Source organism: Pelobates fuscus, chromosome 5, assembly GCF_036172605.1.
Source record: "Pelobates fuscus isolate aPelFus1 chromosome 5, aPelFus1.pri, whole genome shotgun sequence".
Lineage (NCBI taxonomy): Eukaryota > Metazoa > Chordata > Amphibia > Anura > Pelobatidae > Pelobates > Pelobates fuscus.
In genome coordinates this window covers 5,588,722-5,608,542 of record NC_086321.1, presented here as the reverse complement: position 1 = coordinate 5,608,542, position 19,821 = coordinate 5,588,722, and the positions used below count along the sequence as shown (strand labels likewise).

Here is a 19,821-nt window from a genome sequence, read left to right as displayed (position 1 = left end):
TCCGTAATCCCACCTCTGCACCTCCTCTGTGGAACTCCCTTCCCTTCTCCGTAAGACTTTCACCCAGTCTCCACCCGTTCAAAAAATCATTGAAAACTCACTCCTTCAAGAAAGCATATCAATTAAACTGTTAGCAGGTTTTTATCCCCAACCCCCATGACCCCTCTCCTGCAACTGTCACAAATGACCTACCAAGCCCTCAGTGAATACTTTTCTAACAACCAACTTCATACCACTACTTTTACCCTGTGTCACTATACACCACTACCTCTAGAATGTAAGCTCATTGAGCAGGGCCCTCCACGTCTCTCTTCCTGTACGTCCAGTTGTCTGGTTATAATTACATGTCTGTTAGTCCACCCATTCCACAGTGCTACGGAATCTGAATAATAAAATAATAATACCAGAGGCGGCTGGCTGTGTGCACTGACTCTACTGTGAGCCACTGGTTGTGTGCTCTGACTCTACTGGGGTGGCTGGTTGTGTACTCTGACTCTGCTGGGGGAGGCAGACTGTGTGCTCTGACTCTACTTGGGCGGCTGGCCGTGTGCTCTGACTCTACCAGGGGCAGCTGTTTGTGGATAATTCGGTTCATGTCTAGGATCCTTTGGGACACTAGAGGTTTAATATATAAAGCAACGGTAGGGTTAATGTATAGGTCCAGTACAAGCTCCAGTATCCAGGATTTACAGAGCCTGATGTAGGATTGAATAGCATGGGTGCAGTCTGGTTTCCCATCACTCTTAAATGTTGTCCTCCACTGGGTATATGGAGAATTTCCCATATTTCCTAAGAGGACACCTGTATAGGTATAATAATTTCAAAATAATGTATTAAAGATTGCAATTCTATAATAGAATAAAATGTATATAAAAGTGCAACGTGTGGCCGCTTTGTGTAATGCTCTATGAAGAGATACTTATTTGTTAATTTAATAACTGGATGGGAATTGCGCAGAGCACATTCTGAGTATTCCACTGCAGTTGGAGGAAGTGCAGGAAGTTTTGAAACATGTTGTGACATTGTGGTAATAGTATATATACAGGAACAGATTGGTGACATTTTCCGTTACAAGGTGACCAGCTATATGAAGGAATCTGGACAGAGGGAGAGAAACGAACATGAAGCTGATTTTTATTTTTACCTTTGGACTTTGTGTTGGTGAGTGTGTGACATTATTTCTCGTTATTTGGAATTGTGTATTATCTATATACCTCGATACTGTGGGACTGCGTGAGCCACCATAAATCGAAGCCCTATTCCCTCAGCCATCACTGATGGCCGCTGGGATTGGAGAAACGTTGACCCTACTTTGTCTTATGGTGTCTTTGGATTGCATTGGACTTTAAGTGAAATTCCAGCAGTTTTGATCAGTATTTCATAAAGATAAAATCTTTCTGAAATTCTTAAAAGTGACAATCTGCTTTAAAAGCAGATGAAATTCTGCAGATAGTGGTTTTATTTCCAAGTCAGTGACCAGTCTGGTGATTCCTGGAGGCATGATTTCTGCAAGGAGATTTAAGGACTGAGGCAGTTGAACAAGTTCAGATCAACATAAAACGTAAACAAAACCTGGAATTTGCACTATATGTCTGTTCAACCGTAATTCACTTCTTTCATATTAAGTGCACTCACACTTATTATACATCATTCTGTTCAGGGCATTCATTTCATATAAACTATTTTTATGTGAAGCATAATTTAATGTGAATAAAATATTAAAAAGTAAAAAATTAAGAAATTTTATTTTTCAAGTTCTGCATGATATTTTAACGGTGAATGTCATGATACTTGTAACGGATCGACGGGCACCCCGACTGGGTACCTCCGTTGAAGGATGCTCCTAGCGCTTCCTGAGGACTCCAAGCACTGCAGCAGACACCACAACCACCGAACTGGAGAAGCATACGAATGCTCTCAAGCATATGAATGCTGTAAACAGCTGAACAGGAAAAGCATTCAATCAGCTTACACTCCAATTCCCCCAATAACGTGACGACACTTCGTTTTGAGGTCAAAGCAGAACTAACTGTACTGGCACATACAGCCTCTTTTATTCCCAATCCACAAACATAGTACTGCCCACAGGGTTTTACAGAACAACCAATCAATCCGTACAATACACACAGACACTCCCATAATATAATTATCACAGGCAGGGAAATACAGTTTTATAAAACATATCACAGGGACCCCAAAACATGCAATAACCCCATATAACCCCAGTATATCCCCGGAACCGGGGGATCTGGGTGAACCACATATCCCAAATTCACCCAGATCCGTTCAGTAGTTTGGAAGATACAGTTTAATGCAGATGCCGCAGAACATATACAGATTATATTATTATTATTATTATTTATATAGCGCCAACAAATTCCATAGCGCTGTAGAATGGGTGGACTAACAGACACATAGTTGAGATCAGACCACTGGACGTACAGGAACAGAGGGGGTTGAGGGCCCTGCTCGATGAGCTTACATGCTAGAGGGAGTGGGGTATAGTGACACAAAGGGTTAAAGTAGGGGAATTAAATAGTTTGTTAGAGAAGGGTTTATTGAGTGCCTGGTATGTCATTTTTGACAGTTGCAGGAAAGGAGTCATGGGGTGGGGGCAGTGACGTACACACAACCCATGGGGCCCCGGTGCGAAAACTGATCTGTGGGCCCCCCCCCCCCCCCGCTTACTCTGCGCGGGCTGGGGCCGCAACACATGGCGGGCGGGCACCTGGTCGCAGGGCTGCGACCCGTGCGACCGCGGTATGTACGCCAGTGCATGCATAAACACATACACTTAAAGGACCACTACAGACACCCAGATCAAATCAGCTCAATGAAGTGGTCTGGGTGCCAGGTCTCTCTAGTTTTAACCCTGCAGCTGAAAACAGCAGTTTCAGAGAAACTGCTATGTTTCACTGAGGGTTAATCCATCTCTAGTGGCTGTCTCATTGACAGCCGCTAGAGGATTTTCTGCGATTCTCACTGTGAAAATCACAGTGAGAAGACGCTGAACGTCCATAGGAAAGCATTGAGTAATGCTTTCCTATATGGGCGGTTTGAATGCGCGCGTGGCTCTTGCCACGCATGTGCATTCGGAGCTGAGAGGCGGATCGGGACAGAGAGATCCCCAGCGCCAAGGGAGCCCGGCGCTGGAGAAAGGTAAGTGCTTTAGACACACACACACACACACTCTCATGAACAGACGCACACATTTACTGACAGACACACACTCAGTGACAGACGCACACAAACATACTCAGTAACAGACACACACACTAACACTAACACACTCTAAAACTAACACACTCTAAAACTAACACACTCTAAAACTAACACAATCACTCACACTAACTAACACACACTCACTAACACACACTCACTCACTAACACACTCACTCACTAACACACTCACTCACTAACACTAACACACTCACTAACACACACTAACACACTCACTAACACACACTAACACACTCACTAACACACTCACTAACACACTCACTAACACAATCACTAACACAATCACTCACTAACACACTCACTAACACACTCACACTAACACACTCACACTAACACACTCACACTAACACACTCACACTAACACACTCACACTAACACACTACCACTAACACACTACCACTAACACACTCACACTAACACACTCTCTCACTAACACAAACTAACACTAACACACTCACTAACACACTCACTAACACTAACACACTCACATTAACACACTCACTAACACACACACTCACTCACTCACTAACACTCACACACTCACTAACACACTCACATTAACACACTCACTAACACACTCACTAACACTAACACACTCACTAACACTAACACACTCACATTAACACACTCACTAACACACTCACTAACACTAACACACTCACATTAACACTAACACACTCACTAACACACTCTCTCACTAACACACACACACACTAACACAAACTAACACTAACACACTCACTAACACACTCACTAACACTAACACACTCACATTAACACACTCACTAACACACACACTCACTAACACACTCACTAACACACACACTCACTAACACTAACACACTCACTAACACTAACACACTCACTAACACACTCACTAACACACTCACATTAACACACTCACTAACACTCTCACTAACACTCTCACTAACACTCTCACTAACACTCACTCACTACCACTCTCACTAACACACTCACTAACACTAACACACACACACACTCACTAACACACTCACTAACACTAACACACTCACACACACTCACTAACACACTCACTAAACACACACACACGTTTTTTCTGTTTTTTTTTTAATTTAATCCCCCCAGCCTCCTTACCTGTGTGAGAGCTGGGGGGATTCCCTGGGGTCCAGTGGTGTTGCTGGTCACCCGGCTGGCGGGCGCGCGAGGGAGCACTGTCCCCTGGGTGCTCCCTCTTCAGCTCCCTCGCGCGCCGCGTACTGATACCGGAGCCGGAAGATGACGTCATCTTCCGGCTCCGGTTTCAGTGCGGTGCGCGAGGGAGCTGAAGAGGGAGCACCCAGGGGACAGTGCTCCCTCGCGCGCCCGCCAGCCGGGTAACAGCAGGGCCAGCCTCGGGGGGCCCGGAGGTGGCCGGCTCCTGGGCCCCCCAGCAGAAGAGGCTGGCCCTGTGGGTACATACCGGGTCGCAGGGGCGGCCGGGCCCCCTGGTGGGCCGGGCCCGGTCGCAGCCGCGACCCCTGCGACCCTGGTATGTACGCCACTGGGTGGGGGATGAGAAACCTGCTGACATGTAATTGATACGCTTTAATGAAGAAGTGAGTTTTCAAAGATTTTACTGTATAATGTGTCCCCTGTTGTATAGTTTAAAACTACTGCACGATGTCTTTGTGCACCAAATACCGGCGAGATGGCACTGTGTAGAAAAGTCACAACAGTGTCTCTGAGTTAAAATGGCCGCCATCCATTGTTCTCACCATGTGCTTCATCCATTGTTCTCACCATGTGCCTCTGATACATGAAATGGTGGCCACCCAGTAACTCCACAGTATGCCCCCAGATGGTTCTTAAAGGGCCAGCAGCAGCATAATAAAATAAAATATGCCCAAATCCTGTATTTAAAGGGTCAAATCTCCCAGGGGCCATAGTCAGCAGGCAGGAGGCGGGCAAACAGGCTTCTCCAATGCCCAGTGGCGAGGTTGGTTCCGTCACAATACTGTTAACTGTTACTGCAATAATATATGAATATTTGTATTCAGCAATGTCTTACGAGTACAACAGTGCCCCCATGTATAGGTTTTATGGAGTTTTGGAAACTTAAAGGGGTCGAATATAGGGCCTTCCCCTTTTCCATGTTTGCACATTGAAATTTGCCTGAATGGTTTGTTGGACCTATGCTGCTTTTGAGACTGAATGGCAGCCCAGAAATGAAAATTAACCCCATCATGGCATACCATTTTAAAAAGTAGACAACCCAAAGTAGTAAAAATGGAGTATGTCCAGTCTTTTTCAGTAGCCATTTAGTGACCAACCCTGTGTTCATATTTGTTTTTTGCATTTTTCACACAAAATCTGCACTTTCACTGATGATATCATCGTCATATGTTTTACTGTTTAAAAAACACTCATATTTGTGTTTAGCGAAGTCCCCCACGTACAGCAGTGCCCCCTATGTGCAGGTTTTATGGTTTATGTGTAATTCTCTGGACTTTAAAATCAATCGATAAATACATATGTAGAATGAATATATATTATATTATATATATATACATATATATATATATATATATATATATATATATATATATATATATATATATTTGTGTTCGGGGCATTCTCATATGATATAGAATAAGATGGTTGTAGCGATGTAGCTTTAGGAATAATCGGTTGAGGTGTGCCGAAACCGACGTATGCTGTAGGCCGGTAAAAAGTGGGCAAAAAGAGAAATATTAATGCAAAACATTATACAGGATCATAGTGCATTTGTTAACCATCAGGTAGACATTTTAATGAAAGCTTCCTAATTCCTGAATCGGCTGTGGTATGTAAGTCGCATAAGGCTATGATTCCGAGCGGCCCCGTGTCTTTAACATGTGCGAGATATCTTGGCTATATAGTGCATGAACTTCCCTGTGTTTTGGGAAGTATAAATACGTATAGTGTTGAATGTCCGTGAGATAAAGTTTAACCGTGTTGTGCGAGAATTTTTAACTTAAGGTGGCAAAAAGAAGTGAATGCCATAAATGGTGAAACCTCAAACCAGCTATCTAAGTCATGGTCCGACATGAAACGTATTGTATAAGTGGAAACCCTGTAGCAAGCATGTTGTGTGCTGGTGGACAAGGCCAGTTTAGTCAGAGCCCGGTTATGTTGGCGAGGTTCATGTAATCCATGACCTTGACCATAAATGACCCCCTGCCATGGCGGCTGTCACGTCAGCTGCCACAGTAGTTTACCATTACGTGTGGTTAGGTCTGCCGTGGCTTGGTTGTCTAGGGACAGCCTCTGATCATCATGCGGGAGTGTGGAAAAAGCAAAGTGGTCTGAGATGAAATTGCAGCCTGCGGTATGATGCGCATGGCAAATTTTAAGGAACCTGGCAGGGATAGTAGTTCCATGCGGTTGCGAGTACCAAGCAGGAGTTGTTAATTGGTGTTGTTGCGACTGTTCCTATTTCTCACGTGCCAACTTGTTGGCAAGGATGCCAAGTCAAGTTGTATGCCCAGGAATGCAACGATAGTGTCTGGGTCTTCTGTGACCTTAGGGAATACTGGGACACCCAAGTGTTCAGACATACAAATGGCTTCCTTGAAGCTTCTAGAGGGAAAGGCGTTCCCTTTGACCAACAAGAAATCATCTCGGGAGTGTATGACTGTGGGGCATCTGGATATGTTTAACCACAACCTGCAAATAGTTCTACGAATATATTTAAGATTGTGGCTGCTCTTGACCCGAAAGTTAAGCAGGAGAAGAAATATATGACTGCTGCCCATAAATGCCCTGTAAGTGCCAGTGTAGGGTGGATGATGGCAGTCTGAAATGCGTTGTGATGTCAGTTTTACTTAACCAGGCTTCCCCCGCTGCTTGAGTGATAGCTGTAATGGTATGAACAATGGTGGCATACTGTAATGAAGACTCCTCAGAAGGGTATGAGGGAGTTGAGACTTGGGGTAGCCGAGGCGTGAGGTGCAGATAAGTCTATGATCAGTTACAGTGTGAGGGAAGATTCCCTGTGACAATCCCAATGGGATTGCACCACACGGTAAATGGTGTAGATCAGAGAGGCCCAGGTAGAAATCTTTCTGCCATTCTTGGGCCATGAGTGTAATGCCAGCTGTTGTGATGACTGCAAGCGTTGAGGCGGGGTGTTGGCCTTGTGGGACCACTATACGACAGGCGTAGATGCCAAGAAAGAATACCTATTGGATACCTATTGGAAACCTATAGTCCCTAATTGCCAGTACGCTAAGGATGTATCCAAGGGAAAACAGAAAATCGATGTAAATACCGCATAAGGTGTATATACCTGGTAGTATGATTAGATACCCTTCATAAAGTTTATAAATACCTGTATCCCGGATGGGTAAAACAATGTATGAAAATTGAATATAGACATTTAAAAGCGTATACCCATATGCAGGGGCGGACTGACAGGTCGGGCAGATCGGTCACTGACCGAGGGCCCGAGTCAGTCAGGGGGCCCGGCAGCACAGTCATGCTTCTGCTGTGGAGATCTCCACAGCAGAAGGAAGTTAAAGAAAGTGCTGTAAGAAGGTTGCAGGGGCCCATAATGAGTCGAAGGGCCCCTGAAACCCATCAATCTGCTAATACCTCCCCCCCATCATTCAGTGAGAGACCTGGCAGCATACCTCTCACTGCCAGGTCTCCTCTATCTCTGCCTGCTCAGTGCTCCGTGTGAGGATGGGAGGGGGCAGGACGTGACATCACCCGCTGCTTCCCTCTCACACGGAGCACTCCCAGCATGGATGGAGGGTGAGAAGAGGAGCCTGGCCTGACAAGTGCTGCTTCAGGAGATGGAGGGAGAAAACCATCACATTGTACAGGTAAGCAGGCCCACACTGCCCCCCCCATACACACACTGCCCCCCCATACACACACTGCCCCCCCATACACACACTGCCCCCCCCATACACACACTGCCCCCCCCATACACACACTGCCCCCCCCATACACACACTGCCCCCCCATACACACACTGCCCCCCCCATACACACACTGCCCCCCCATACACACACTGCCCCCCATACACACACTGCCCCCCCCATACACACACTGCCCCCCCATACACACACTGCCCCCCATACACACACTGCCCCCCCCATACACACACTGCCCCCCCATACACACACTGCCCCCCCATACACACACAGCCCCCCCATACACACACTGCCCCCCCATACACACACTGCCCCCCCCATACACACACTGCCCCCCCCATACACACACTGCCCCCCCCCCCCCATACACACACTGCCCCCCATACACACACTGCCCCCCCATACACACACTGCCCCCCCATACACACACTGCCCCCCCATACACACACTGCCCCCCCCATACACACACTGCCCCCCCATACACACACTCCCCCCCCATACACACACTGCCCCCCCATACACACACTGCCCCCCATACACACACTGCCCCCCCATACACACACTGCCCACCCATATACATATACTGCCCAACCATATATACACACACTGCCCCCACATACACACACTGCCCCCCCATACACACACTGCCCCCCCATACACACACTGCCCCCCCCCCCCATACACACACTGCCCCCCATACACACACTGCCCCCCCATACACACACTGCCCCCCCATACACACACTGCCCCCCCATACACACACTGCCCCCCCCATACACACACTGCCCCCCCATACACACACTGCCCCCCCATACACACACTGCCCCCCCCCATACACACACTGCCCCCCATACACACACTGCCCCCCCCATACACACACTGCCCACCCATATACATATACTGCCCAACCATATATACACACACTGCCCCCACATACACACACTGCCCCCCACATACACTGCCCCCCACATACACACACTGCCCCCCCCTACACACACTGCCCCCCCCTACACACACTGCCCACCCATATACATATACTGCCCAACCATATATACACACACTGCCCCCACATACACACACTGCCCCCCACATACACACACTGCCCCCCACATACACACACTGCCCCCCACATACACACACTGCCCCCCCCTACACACACTGCCCCCCCATACACACACTGCCCACCCATATACATATACTGCCCAACCATATATACACACACTGCCCCCCACATACACACACTGCCCCCCACATACACACACTGCCCCCCCATACACACACTGCCCCCCCATACACACACTGCCCCCCCATACACACACTGCCCCCCCCATACACACACTGCCCACCCATATACATATACTGCCCAACCATATACACACACTGCCCATCCATATACACACACTGCCCATCCATATACACACACTGCCCACCCATATACACACACTGCCCACCCATATATACATATATACTGCCCACCCATATACATACACTGCCCACCCATGTACATACACTGCCCACCCATGTGCATACACTGCCCACCCATATACATATACACTGCCCACCCATATATATATATATACACTGCCCACCCATATATATATATATATATATATATATATATATATATATATATATACACTGCCCACCTATATATACACTGCCCATATATATATATATATATATATAGATATATATAGATATATATATATATATATATATATATATATATATATATATACACTGCCCACCTATATATACACTGCCCATCCATATACATACACTGCCCACATATATATATATATATATATACATACACACACTGCCCACCCATGTACATACACTGCCCACCCATGTACATACACTGCCCACCCATGTGCATACACTGCCCACCCATATATATATATATACACTGCCCACCCATATATATATATATATATATATATATATATATATACACTGCCCACCCATATATATATATATATATATATATATATATATATATATATATACTGCCCACCTATATATACACTGCCCATCCATATACATACACTGCCCACATATATATATACACATACACACACTGCCCACCCATATATACGCACACACTGCCCACCCATATATATACACACACACACTGCAGACACTGCCCACCCATTGATATACACACACTACATACACTGCCCACCAATATATATACACACACACTACATACACTGCCCACCGTTATATACACACCGACTGCATACGCTGCCCACACATATACACACACTGCATACACTACCCACCCATATATGCACACACACTGCATACACTGCCCACCCATATATACACACACATTGCCCACCCATATATACACACACATTGCCCACCCATATATACACACACATTGTCCACCCATATATACACATACACTGCCCACCCATATATACACATACACTGCCCACCCATATATACATACACACACTGCCCACCCATATATACATATATACTGCCCACCCATGTACATACATTGCCCACCCATGTACATACACTGCCCACCCATGTGCATACACTGCCCACCCATATATATATATACACTGCCCACCCATATATATATATATATATATATATATATATATATATATATACACTGCCCACCCATATATATATATATATATACACTGCCCACCTATATATACACTGCCCATCCATATACATACACTGCCCACATATATATATATATATATATATATATATATATATATATATATATATATACACATACACACACTGCCCACCCATATATACGCACACACTGCCCACCCATATATATACACACACACACTGCAGACACTGCCCACCCATTGATATACACACACTACATACACTGCCCACCAATATATATACACACACACTACATACACTGCCCACCGTTATATACACACCGACTGCATACGCTGCCCACACATATACACACACTGCATACACTACCCACCCATATATGCACACACACTGCATACACTGCCCACCCATATATACACACACATTGCCCACCCATATATACACACACATTGCCCACCCATATATACACACACATTGCCCACCCATATATACACATACACTGCCCACCCATATATACACACACTGCCCACCCATATACACACACACACACACACACTGCATACACTGCCCACCCATTGATATACACACACTGCCCACCAATATATATATATACACACACACTACATACACTGCCCACCGTTATATACACACCGACTGCATACGCTGCCCACACATATACACACACTGCATACACTACCCACCCATATATGCACACACACTGCATACACTGCCCACCCATATATACACACACATTGCCCACCCATATATACACACACATTGTCCACCCATATATACACATACACTGCCCACCCATATATACACATACACTGCCCACCCATATATACACATACACTGCCCAACCATATACACACACACACTGCCCAACCATATACACACACACACACACTGCCCAACCATATATATACACCCACACACACTGCATACACTGCCCACCTATATATACACCATACACACACACGGCCCGCCCACACATACACTGCCCCCACACACACCATACACATACATACATTGCCCCCACACACTGCCCTCCCCATACACACACTGCCCCCACACCATACACATTCACACACTGCCCCCATACACACATACACTGCCAAAACACATACACACCCTACACATTCACTCACTACACCCCCCCCCACACACACTGAACCTTTCACACACACTGCACCACTCACACACACCACTGCTCCTATGCCCTACTACAGCCTCATGTCCCAGCAGACCCCAGGTAAGTTGTCAAACTGTTCTCAAACGGTTTGACTACTTACTTTAAAATTCTTTTTAACATTTACTTAGTCCTTAAAGGACCACTATAGGCACCCAGACCACTTCAGCTCAATGAAGTGGTCTGGGTGCCAGGTTCCTCTAGTTTTAACCCTGCAGCTGAAAACATAGCAGTTTCAGTGAAACTGCTATGTTTCACTAAGGGTTAATCCAGCTTCTAGTGGCGGTCTCACTGACAGTTCGTTAGAGGCGCTTCCGCGATTCTCACTGTGAAAATCACAACGAGAAGACAAGCTGGACGTCCATAGGAAAGCATTTAGTAATGCTTTCCTATGGGCGGTTTGAATGCGTGCGCATCTCTTGCCGCGAATGCGCATTCAAATCTGACGTCGGCAGAGGAAGGAGAATTCTCCAGAGCCGAGGGAGCCCGGCTCTACTCTAATATTATAGTGCTACTTTAATATTTTGTCTTCGAAGGGCCCTGGACCTAATTTTGTCCGGGGGCCCAGAAGACTGTCAGTCCACCCCTGCCCATATGTGTGTTATGCACGTTTAATAGAGCAAAGTGCTCCGTCCCAATGTTTATTGTATGCTTGTTAATGCCCCTGTTTGAAGGAAATTAACTTGTCGGGCGTGTTATATCATCTGTGATATGGAATACAACTGTACCCGGAAACATGAGTGTAGTGAACCATGACTGGCTGCTGAATAACCTAATGTATGAAAGTACGTAATTGGAAGGACTTTAAGCGTGCAACCATGCAAATATTCCGGAGGAGTCAGTATAAAAGCGAAAATGCTGTAGTTAGTTTGTTTGCTTATGAAGTGAAATAAAGTCTGAGAAGCCTGTAGTACACCGATTGACCAGTAGGGGTCAGCATGTAGGCGAAAATGCAGTGGTTCGTTGGTTTCTACATGAAATGCAATAATGTCTGAGAAGCCTGTAGTACACCGAATGACTGATAGGGGTCAGTGTGTAGGCGAAAATGCAACCAACATCCTAAGTATGGTTCTGCACATAGTCACTTTAATCTTTGTTTTTCACCTCTCTTTTTTGGTCACTATATGTTTGTCTGTATAGGGTGATTCCCTTTGATTTAACTGGGGATCATTAATATGCATGATGAATGCCTCCTTGTATTTACTGTAACTACTATATGTTCAGTGTTACAGTCATCTAGCAATAGCTCCTAGGGGATATTATGAATCCTTCCTAGACGCTAGACGTTTATTCTACAGGGAAATTGTCACATGCTGCCCCTAATGCCAGTTTGGTCTATGACTTGTTTAACCATTGTGTTATAGTCTGAATATCTACAGGCTATTAAACACACTAGTGTTAATCACTAGCCGCACGGCACTCATAAACCATTCAGGCTTTGCTCAGTGACCATATCCCAGATACCCATGTCAGCTTAATGACATTCACCTACTTAATACGCTTAAAGCTACTGGACTTGACCATTTTCAATTGCCCAATAAAGTCACTAGCCAGTTGCGTTATTTGAGCCTAGTAGATACTAGGGTACTACTGGATATCTGTAGAGGTGAGCCATAAGGCAAGATTGCACTTTTTTCAATATTTCGTTATATCATTTATTCATTTATTTCATAATTACACTGCACTTATATTCTATATTCGTTATTTCCAGTACTATACTCAGCCAGTCTGGATCACTCCAGCTCTTTGAGTATTCTGTTTGTTCTTTGCTAATAGGGGTTAAGCCCCAGGACACCCCTGGAGTGTCCATAAAGGTGTATTTCCACCAGTGAGACGGTTCCGATCTTTTGGACCCATCCTCACAGGTGGAACTCTCTTAGTTACGTTTATTGTTTGTACATGAAAATTCAAACAATATCTAAGAAGCCTGTAGTACACCGAAATGACCGATAAGGGTCAGTGTGTAGGCGAAAATGCAGTAGTTAGTTGGTTTGTACATGAAATGCAATAGTGTCTGAGAAGCCTGTAGTACACCGAATGACCGGTAGGGGTCAGTGTGCAGGCGCAAATGCAGTGGTTCGTTGGTTTGTACATGAAATGCAATAATGTCTGAGAAGCCTGTAGTATACCAAATGACCGGTAGGGGTCAGTGTGTAGGCGCAAATGCAGTGGTTTGTTGGTTTGTACATGAAATGCAATAATATCTGAGAAGCTTGTAGTACACTGAATGACCGGTAGGGGTCAGTGGGTAGGTGAAAATGCCGTAGTTTATTGGTTTGTACATGAAAATGAAAAACGTCTAAGAAGCCTGTAGTACACCGAATGACCGATAGGGGTCAGTGTGTAGGTGAAAATGCGGTGGTTTGTTGGTTTGTACATGAAATACAATAATGTCTGAGAAGCCTGTAGTATACCGAATGACCAGTAGGGGTCAGTAAGTGGGCGAAAATGCAGTGCTTCGTTGGTTTGTACATAAATGCGATAATGTCTAAGAAGCCTGTAGTACACCCAAAGACCGGTAGGGGACAGTGTGTAGGCGAAACATTTTATTTCGTTTGTAGTTTTAACCGCACAGATGATTTTAACCTAACAGATTTTAAACAACAGATTTTACATGAACAGCTAGGTGAGTATTAGGTAATGAAATAACCGTGCAAAACGAAAGGAAACCGTTAAGTGAGGACCCGTGCTGTGCTGAACGCCGTGGGAACTAATCCTGGCGCGACAGGTGGGTCAACTTACGGTTTGAGAGTCCCTGAGGTACCAAATGTGATGCTGACCGGAAAGAAAGCCACTGGATTAACGGAAAGCCCTGCAGCAGGATTCCTGGACACAGCTTGGAGTATGAGACCTCATGGAGCAAAGGTGAAATCAAAATGGCATCTTGTATGACCTGGAAGTGCTATTCGTCTGACCCACAGCAGGGAAAGGGGGGAGTCCCTTTTGTAGGTCTATAGCCCCTCCCACAACTTCAGGCCATGCCTTCCAATATATATATATATATATATATATATATATATATATATAAATATACATAGAATGTTTTAAGGCCAAAGGCCTGTATTTGTGGGAAGAGTTTGTGCTATAAAAATCCATTCTGTTTCAGGATATCCGTTTACCATAGTTACCTGTAACTTTCAGTTTCGGTTCCCGTGCTGCTGCAGCTCGTTCCGGTACTGCTGGTCCCTGCTTCAGGTTTCCTCGGCTCCGGTCCTTCAGCTCCACTCTCCTCGCCTTAGATTAAAACTCTCCTATAATAAATTATATCTAACATACAGCACCACATGCTCAATATATGGCCAAACAGACACACTTTCTTATCATACACGAAAAAAAACATTCTTCAGGGTATCCAAAAATATAGCATAACCCAACCACATAAAAGATTACCTATTGACGGCAACTTATTTTGCTCCTTATCAGACCTTCTAGACTCATCTCGAGTCAAACTCCACTACCACCAATCTCTGCCTAAAAATATCACATATCAAGAAACATAATAACTTCTATCTACTTTCATTAACCCATACCAAAATAAGCCAGATGGGCCAAACCATTGACATTCCTGATTACCCTACACATAACAAATGGTGTCGGGTTAAAACACCAGACAAATATCTCAACTACATACACCCCTCCACCTCAACGACTACTAACTTTACATGGAGCACTTAGATGAAGCAACCAACCTAATGACAACAACCCTTATATAACTCCTGAAATCACCACCCACTAGGAATGTTTAACACCTGGGTAGGCCTATGCTTATTTGCAAACAATAGCTAATTAACCAACAATCAATAGCAAGTATTTAGCTAATCAAATCAAATGTCTTACCAAATTACCAAAAGGAAATCAAACCTTGTGCAATCAGTAACCTTTTCCTACAGATGAATCTTACCTGTAACAGTAGACTTTTACTTACTACACATAAGTTCATGCTATACATAAAAATCTTATTCATGATGTCACGGTTCTCACCGTGCCATACCATCGGCCAGGCGTGGCAGCCCCAGAAGTGCCCAACAGGGGTCCTTTGCTGTCCTGGGCCTGCTATTCTGCCATTCAGCCACAGCAGTTCCTAGTCTTTGGAATTGTTCTAGTCCTGTTATCCCTGGCTTGTTTGCAGCACTGGGGGCTGGACTTCGTCTGTTGCCTGTGCTTCACCTGAGACAGATCAGTCATCAGCTGGGTACATAAGCACTGCCTCACCCTGGGAACATGATCCAGTCTTTGATCCTGGTTTATGTGTTCAGTTCTTGAAATTATACTCCATATTGACCCCGGTTTCTGTCTTCGTTTATTCTGACCTCTGGCATCCCTTGACTTCGGCTACACTTCGTTATCCTGACCTCTGGCATCCTTTGACTTCGACTATCCCTCGACTATCCTGCTGTTTGTGTCCTTGTCGGTACTGCCCCCCCGTGTCCTTTCCTGCACAATGCAGGTTATGTACATTGTGACGGAGCTCCCTGTACCCTGGCTGGGTACCTCTGCCAAGCTAGCTGGAACCGGGAAACCTGAAGAAATGCCGCAGCTTAACTGGGGTCCTTCTGGAGCTTTTCCACCCGACCAGGCTGCAGCTCCAGACAGGTATTGTCCCCTCTGCCTATTGCATTCCTTCTTGCAGGTATTGTTCCCTCTGTTTATTCCACCGCTGCCCTTCTTCCAGACAGGTATCCACCTCTGCCTGCAATATGATTTCTATTGCCTTTAAAAAGGCACTTGTGACTCTCAGGCCTCGCTCTCTTGATTTATCACAGGGCTAGAGGGATCCTGCAACCAGCCAAAAGCTCCAAAGACTCTGTCACTGCGATCCCTAAAAAACACACAGGATACCAGTTTCTAAAGGAACTAACATACAAAACTTTATTTTTACTTGGGACTAGCCCATAGATTCATTACATGTAGATTGCTGTGACAACTTAAATGAAATACAAATAACCAAATCATAGCAGACAACATACAGTAACTTATAACACAATGACATAATTATTGTATTTCCCACCCTCTTATAAATAACACAAAATCTCTCTCCTGCCTGCAGAATCAGGAATATGCAAATCTACTAAAATATGCAAATTAGCAACTCTTGCTATTCAGGTAGTTTATAGATGTTGCTGCTATAAACAGAGGGCGCTATACAGGCTCCATAGTCAAATCCTCCTAGTTGGTGGCAAGCATCAGCAAAACAGGAGAGCACACAAACAATTAACAATAAACACATAGTACACATACATTACACACACCTTGCACCTACAATGGGCAATGAGCATAGGAGTCATCCAGGGACCTAATTGAAGTGTCCATTTTATGTTCCCAGTGATGGTGACTACTGTCACATACATCATTTTTGTTCCACACATAATGTTGATGCCGCCAAGAGTTTAGTTGCAGATTTAATTGTTTAATTGCAGATTTATTGTTGATATAGTGTTGTTTTTGTAGTGCTTCAAACTCATGAAGTTTGCCCTTGTGAAACAGGTGATATAAGGAGGTGATGCCCTTTTTATGCCATATTTTAAAATGAAAATCTGGAATAAGGGTAGAGAGTGCTTTGATAGGTAATGCTAGAGAGATGTTTTTGGCTGTTTTGTATTTATGTCTGTACCTGTCCCAGTGTCGGAGTGTAAGAGTGTTGGTGGGAAGTATGTTTGGGTATTTTTGGCGTAAGGGCCTTGGCTTCCATGCTAAGGAAGGAAAGTTGTCCTCCTGTATGGCAAGCCTCTATGCGAATCCAAGAGGATGATTGGGTTTAGTAGAGGCTAAGAGAAGGGGGCTTATTATCGCTGCTTGATAACAATTTTGTAGATTGGACAATCCCGTGCTTCCCATTGAGAAGGATCTTTATAGGGTTGAAACTGGGGCTCTGGGTTGTTTCCCACCCCAGATGAAGGTATTAAGGATGGTCTGGGCTTCGTTTACATATGTTCTAGGTAACTAAATCAGAAGGGTTCTGAACAAACATTGAAACCTTGGTAAGATTTTTTTGATATTTTAATAGCCGCAATTCTGCATAGAAATAGGAGAAAAAAGAGTGTGTACCGCGCCTAGAGTTATTAATATTTAAAAGTATACATACATATATTTGATGGATAATTCCAACAGTAGATGGTAACCTCAAAATAAAAATAAATAACAATAATAGTGCAGTACAGTAAATCAGCACAAGGAGATATCAAATAAAGCTATACACAGTCCACTCACATTTGGATGAGCTATAACAGAGCTCGGCTGTGATGCGCTTGGACGGTACAATCCCCGTCTTGGGATATATGGTGATAGTGGCTCCAAGGGTGTTCGGAGGTGCAGTAGTTTGTAGATAATAAAAGGGAAATATAGCAGCAAATGGTGAAGTAAGTACTGGTAATATAATAAAAAAATAATAAATAGTAATGTACTTACAATTGCTAGAGCATAAAACCTGCTCTAGTGAAAACAGCCTGGGTGGTATAATCCCCACCAAGGATATGCAGGATCCAGGAAGTAGATAAAGTAATAAAATATAAAAAAGTATACTATAAAAAGTACTTTAATATATATATAATAACAAGTATAAAAGTCCACTTTACGCGTTTCGCCTAATCAGGCTTCTTCAGAAGTGTGGGGCATCTCCCTCAGGGATCCGTTTATATATGGCTGTAGATTGGAAAATTCGTTGGTGGTGTGGTGGTTCCTATTTCCGGGTTGTCTGTGTGGAACGCAAATGTCGCCTGACTGGTGACGCGGCACTCGCGTCGCACCGGAAATGACGTGGTGTACGCGTAATTCCGGAACTACACCTTTGTTTGGCGTGATCGATGATGTTACGCTCAAATGGAACGCACGCAGCGCTAGGAGAACAGCGTGCATTGCGTTCCAGAGCGTGTGTGCTAACTAGTATCTGCAAAGATAAATAAATATGAGCGTGGTCATTTGTATGTAAAACCGCCATATTTGTTATGGGCGCCAGATATTAGTTGCATAAGGTTATATTAATGGCACTTCAACATAAATTAAATGTTTAACAACCTCTACTTAGAGGAAATATATGTGTTCTATAGAAATGGTATGTAACATTAAGACACATTATTCTGTTTGGCGAATTAAAACAATATACACATGACAATGCATGGATAAATTACATAAATATATATCATAGACATTATTTTCTTCAATAAATATAGTGAAATAAGATTATATGGAGATCAAGGGTATATAATGATACATTGGTGCAGGTGTAAAAAAGGCAAAAAGCAGTATATAAAACCAATAGAAACATTCAAAGCAAATGAATGTAGCAAAAAACACAAGCATAAAAACATAGAAATTAAAAATTAAAAATGAGGAGTTAAGATAAATGTAAAAAGACCGAGAGAAATGAAAAATTGGTAGAAAATCTTTGACCTTCAGAAAAAACTCTTATCAAGTTATAAAAAAAGATAGATATAATATGATTATAAAAAATTGGATTAAAATATAACTCTTATACAATTTGTATGAAAAAAAAAAAAAAATTTAATTAAATATTATTGAAAAAATATATTATTATAAAAAATTAAAAAGGTCAAAATCTGCATTCAGCCCCTTGGGGTGTAGGGTGTCTAATTGATACACCCACTTCATTTCTATTTGTCCGATCTTTTTTATGATATCTCCTCCCCTCCAATGGTTTTTCACTATAGCAATCCCAGTAAATGAAAGGTGTTTGGGGTCATTGTTATGCAAGCAAAAATGTGTAGGTATAGAATGAGTTTGTAAACATTTTTCTACATTTCTACAGTGCTCTGCTATTCTTGTTTTCAGGGGTCTAGTGGTCCTGCCCACATACTGGAGGCCACACGGGCACTCAAGTAAATATATAACATTCTTACTATTGCATGTAATAACTTCTTTTATATTATATATTTTGCCTGTATTGTTAGACTTAAA

General features: G+C 43.8%; 1 protein-coding gene across 3 annotated transcripts in view; it reads left to right on the top strand.

Moving 5' to 3' along the window:
* The first annotated feature begins 1,103 nt into the window (after nucleotides 1-1,103).
* LOC134610559 (uncharacterized) overlaps nucleotides 1,104-19,821 on the top strand; it is a 77,029-nt gene continuing 58,311 nt past the window's right edge. For 2 of the 3 annotated variants that reach the window (XM_063453542.1, XM_063453541.1), the window contains exon 1: nucleotides 1,115-1,161. In XM_063453542.1, the coding sequence (XP_063309612.1) occupies nucleotides 1,122-1,161 (40 nt within the window). In that variant the 5' untranslated portion in view covers nucleotides 1,115-1,121. Of the gene's footprint in view, nucleotides 1,162-19,821 lie in introns of all 3 variants that reach the window. The other variant, XM_063453543.1, reaches the window with a different exon arrangement.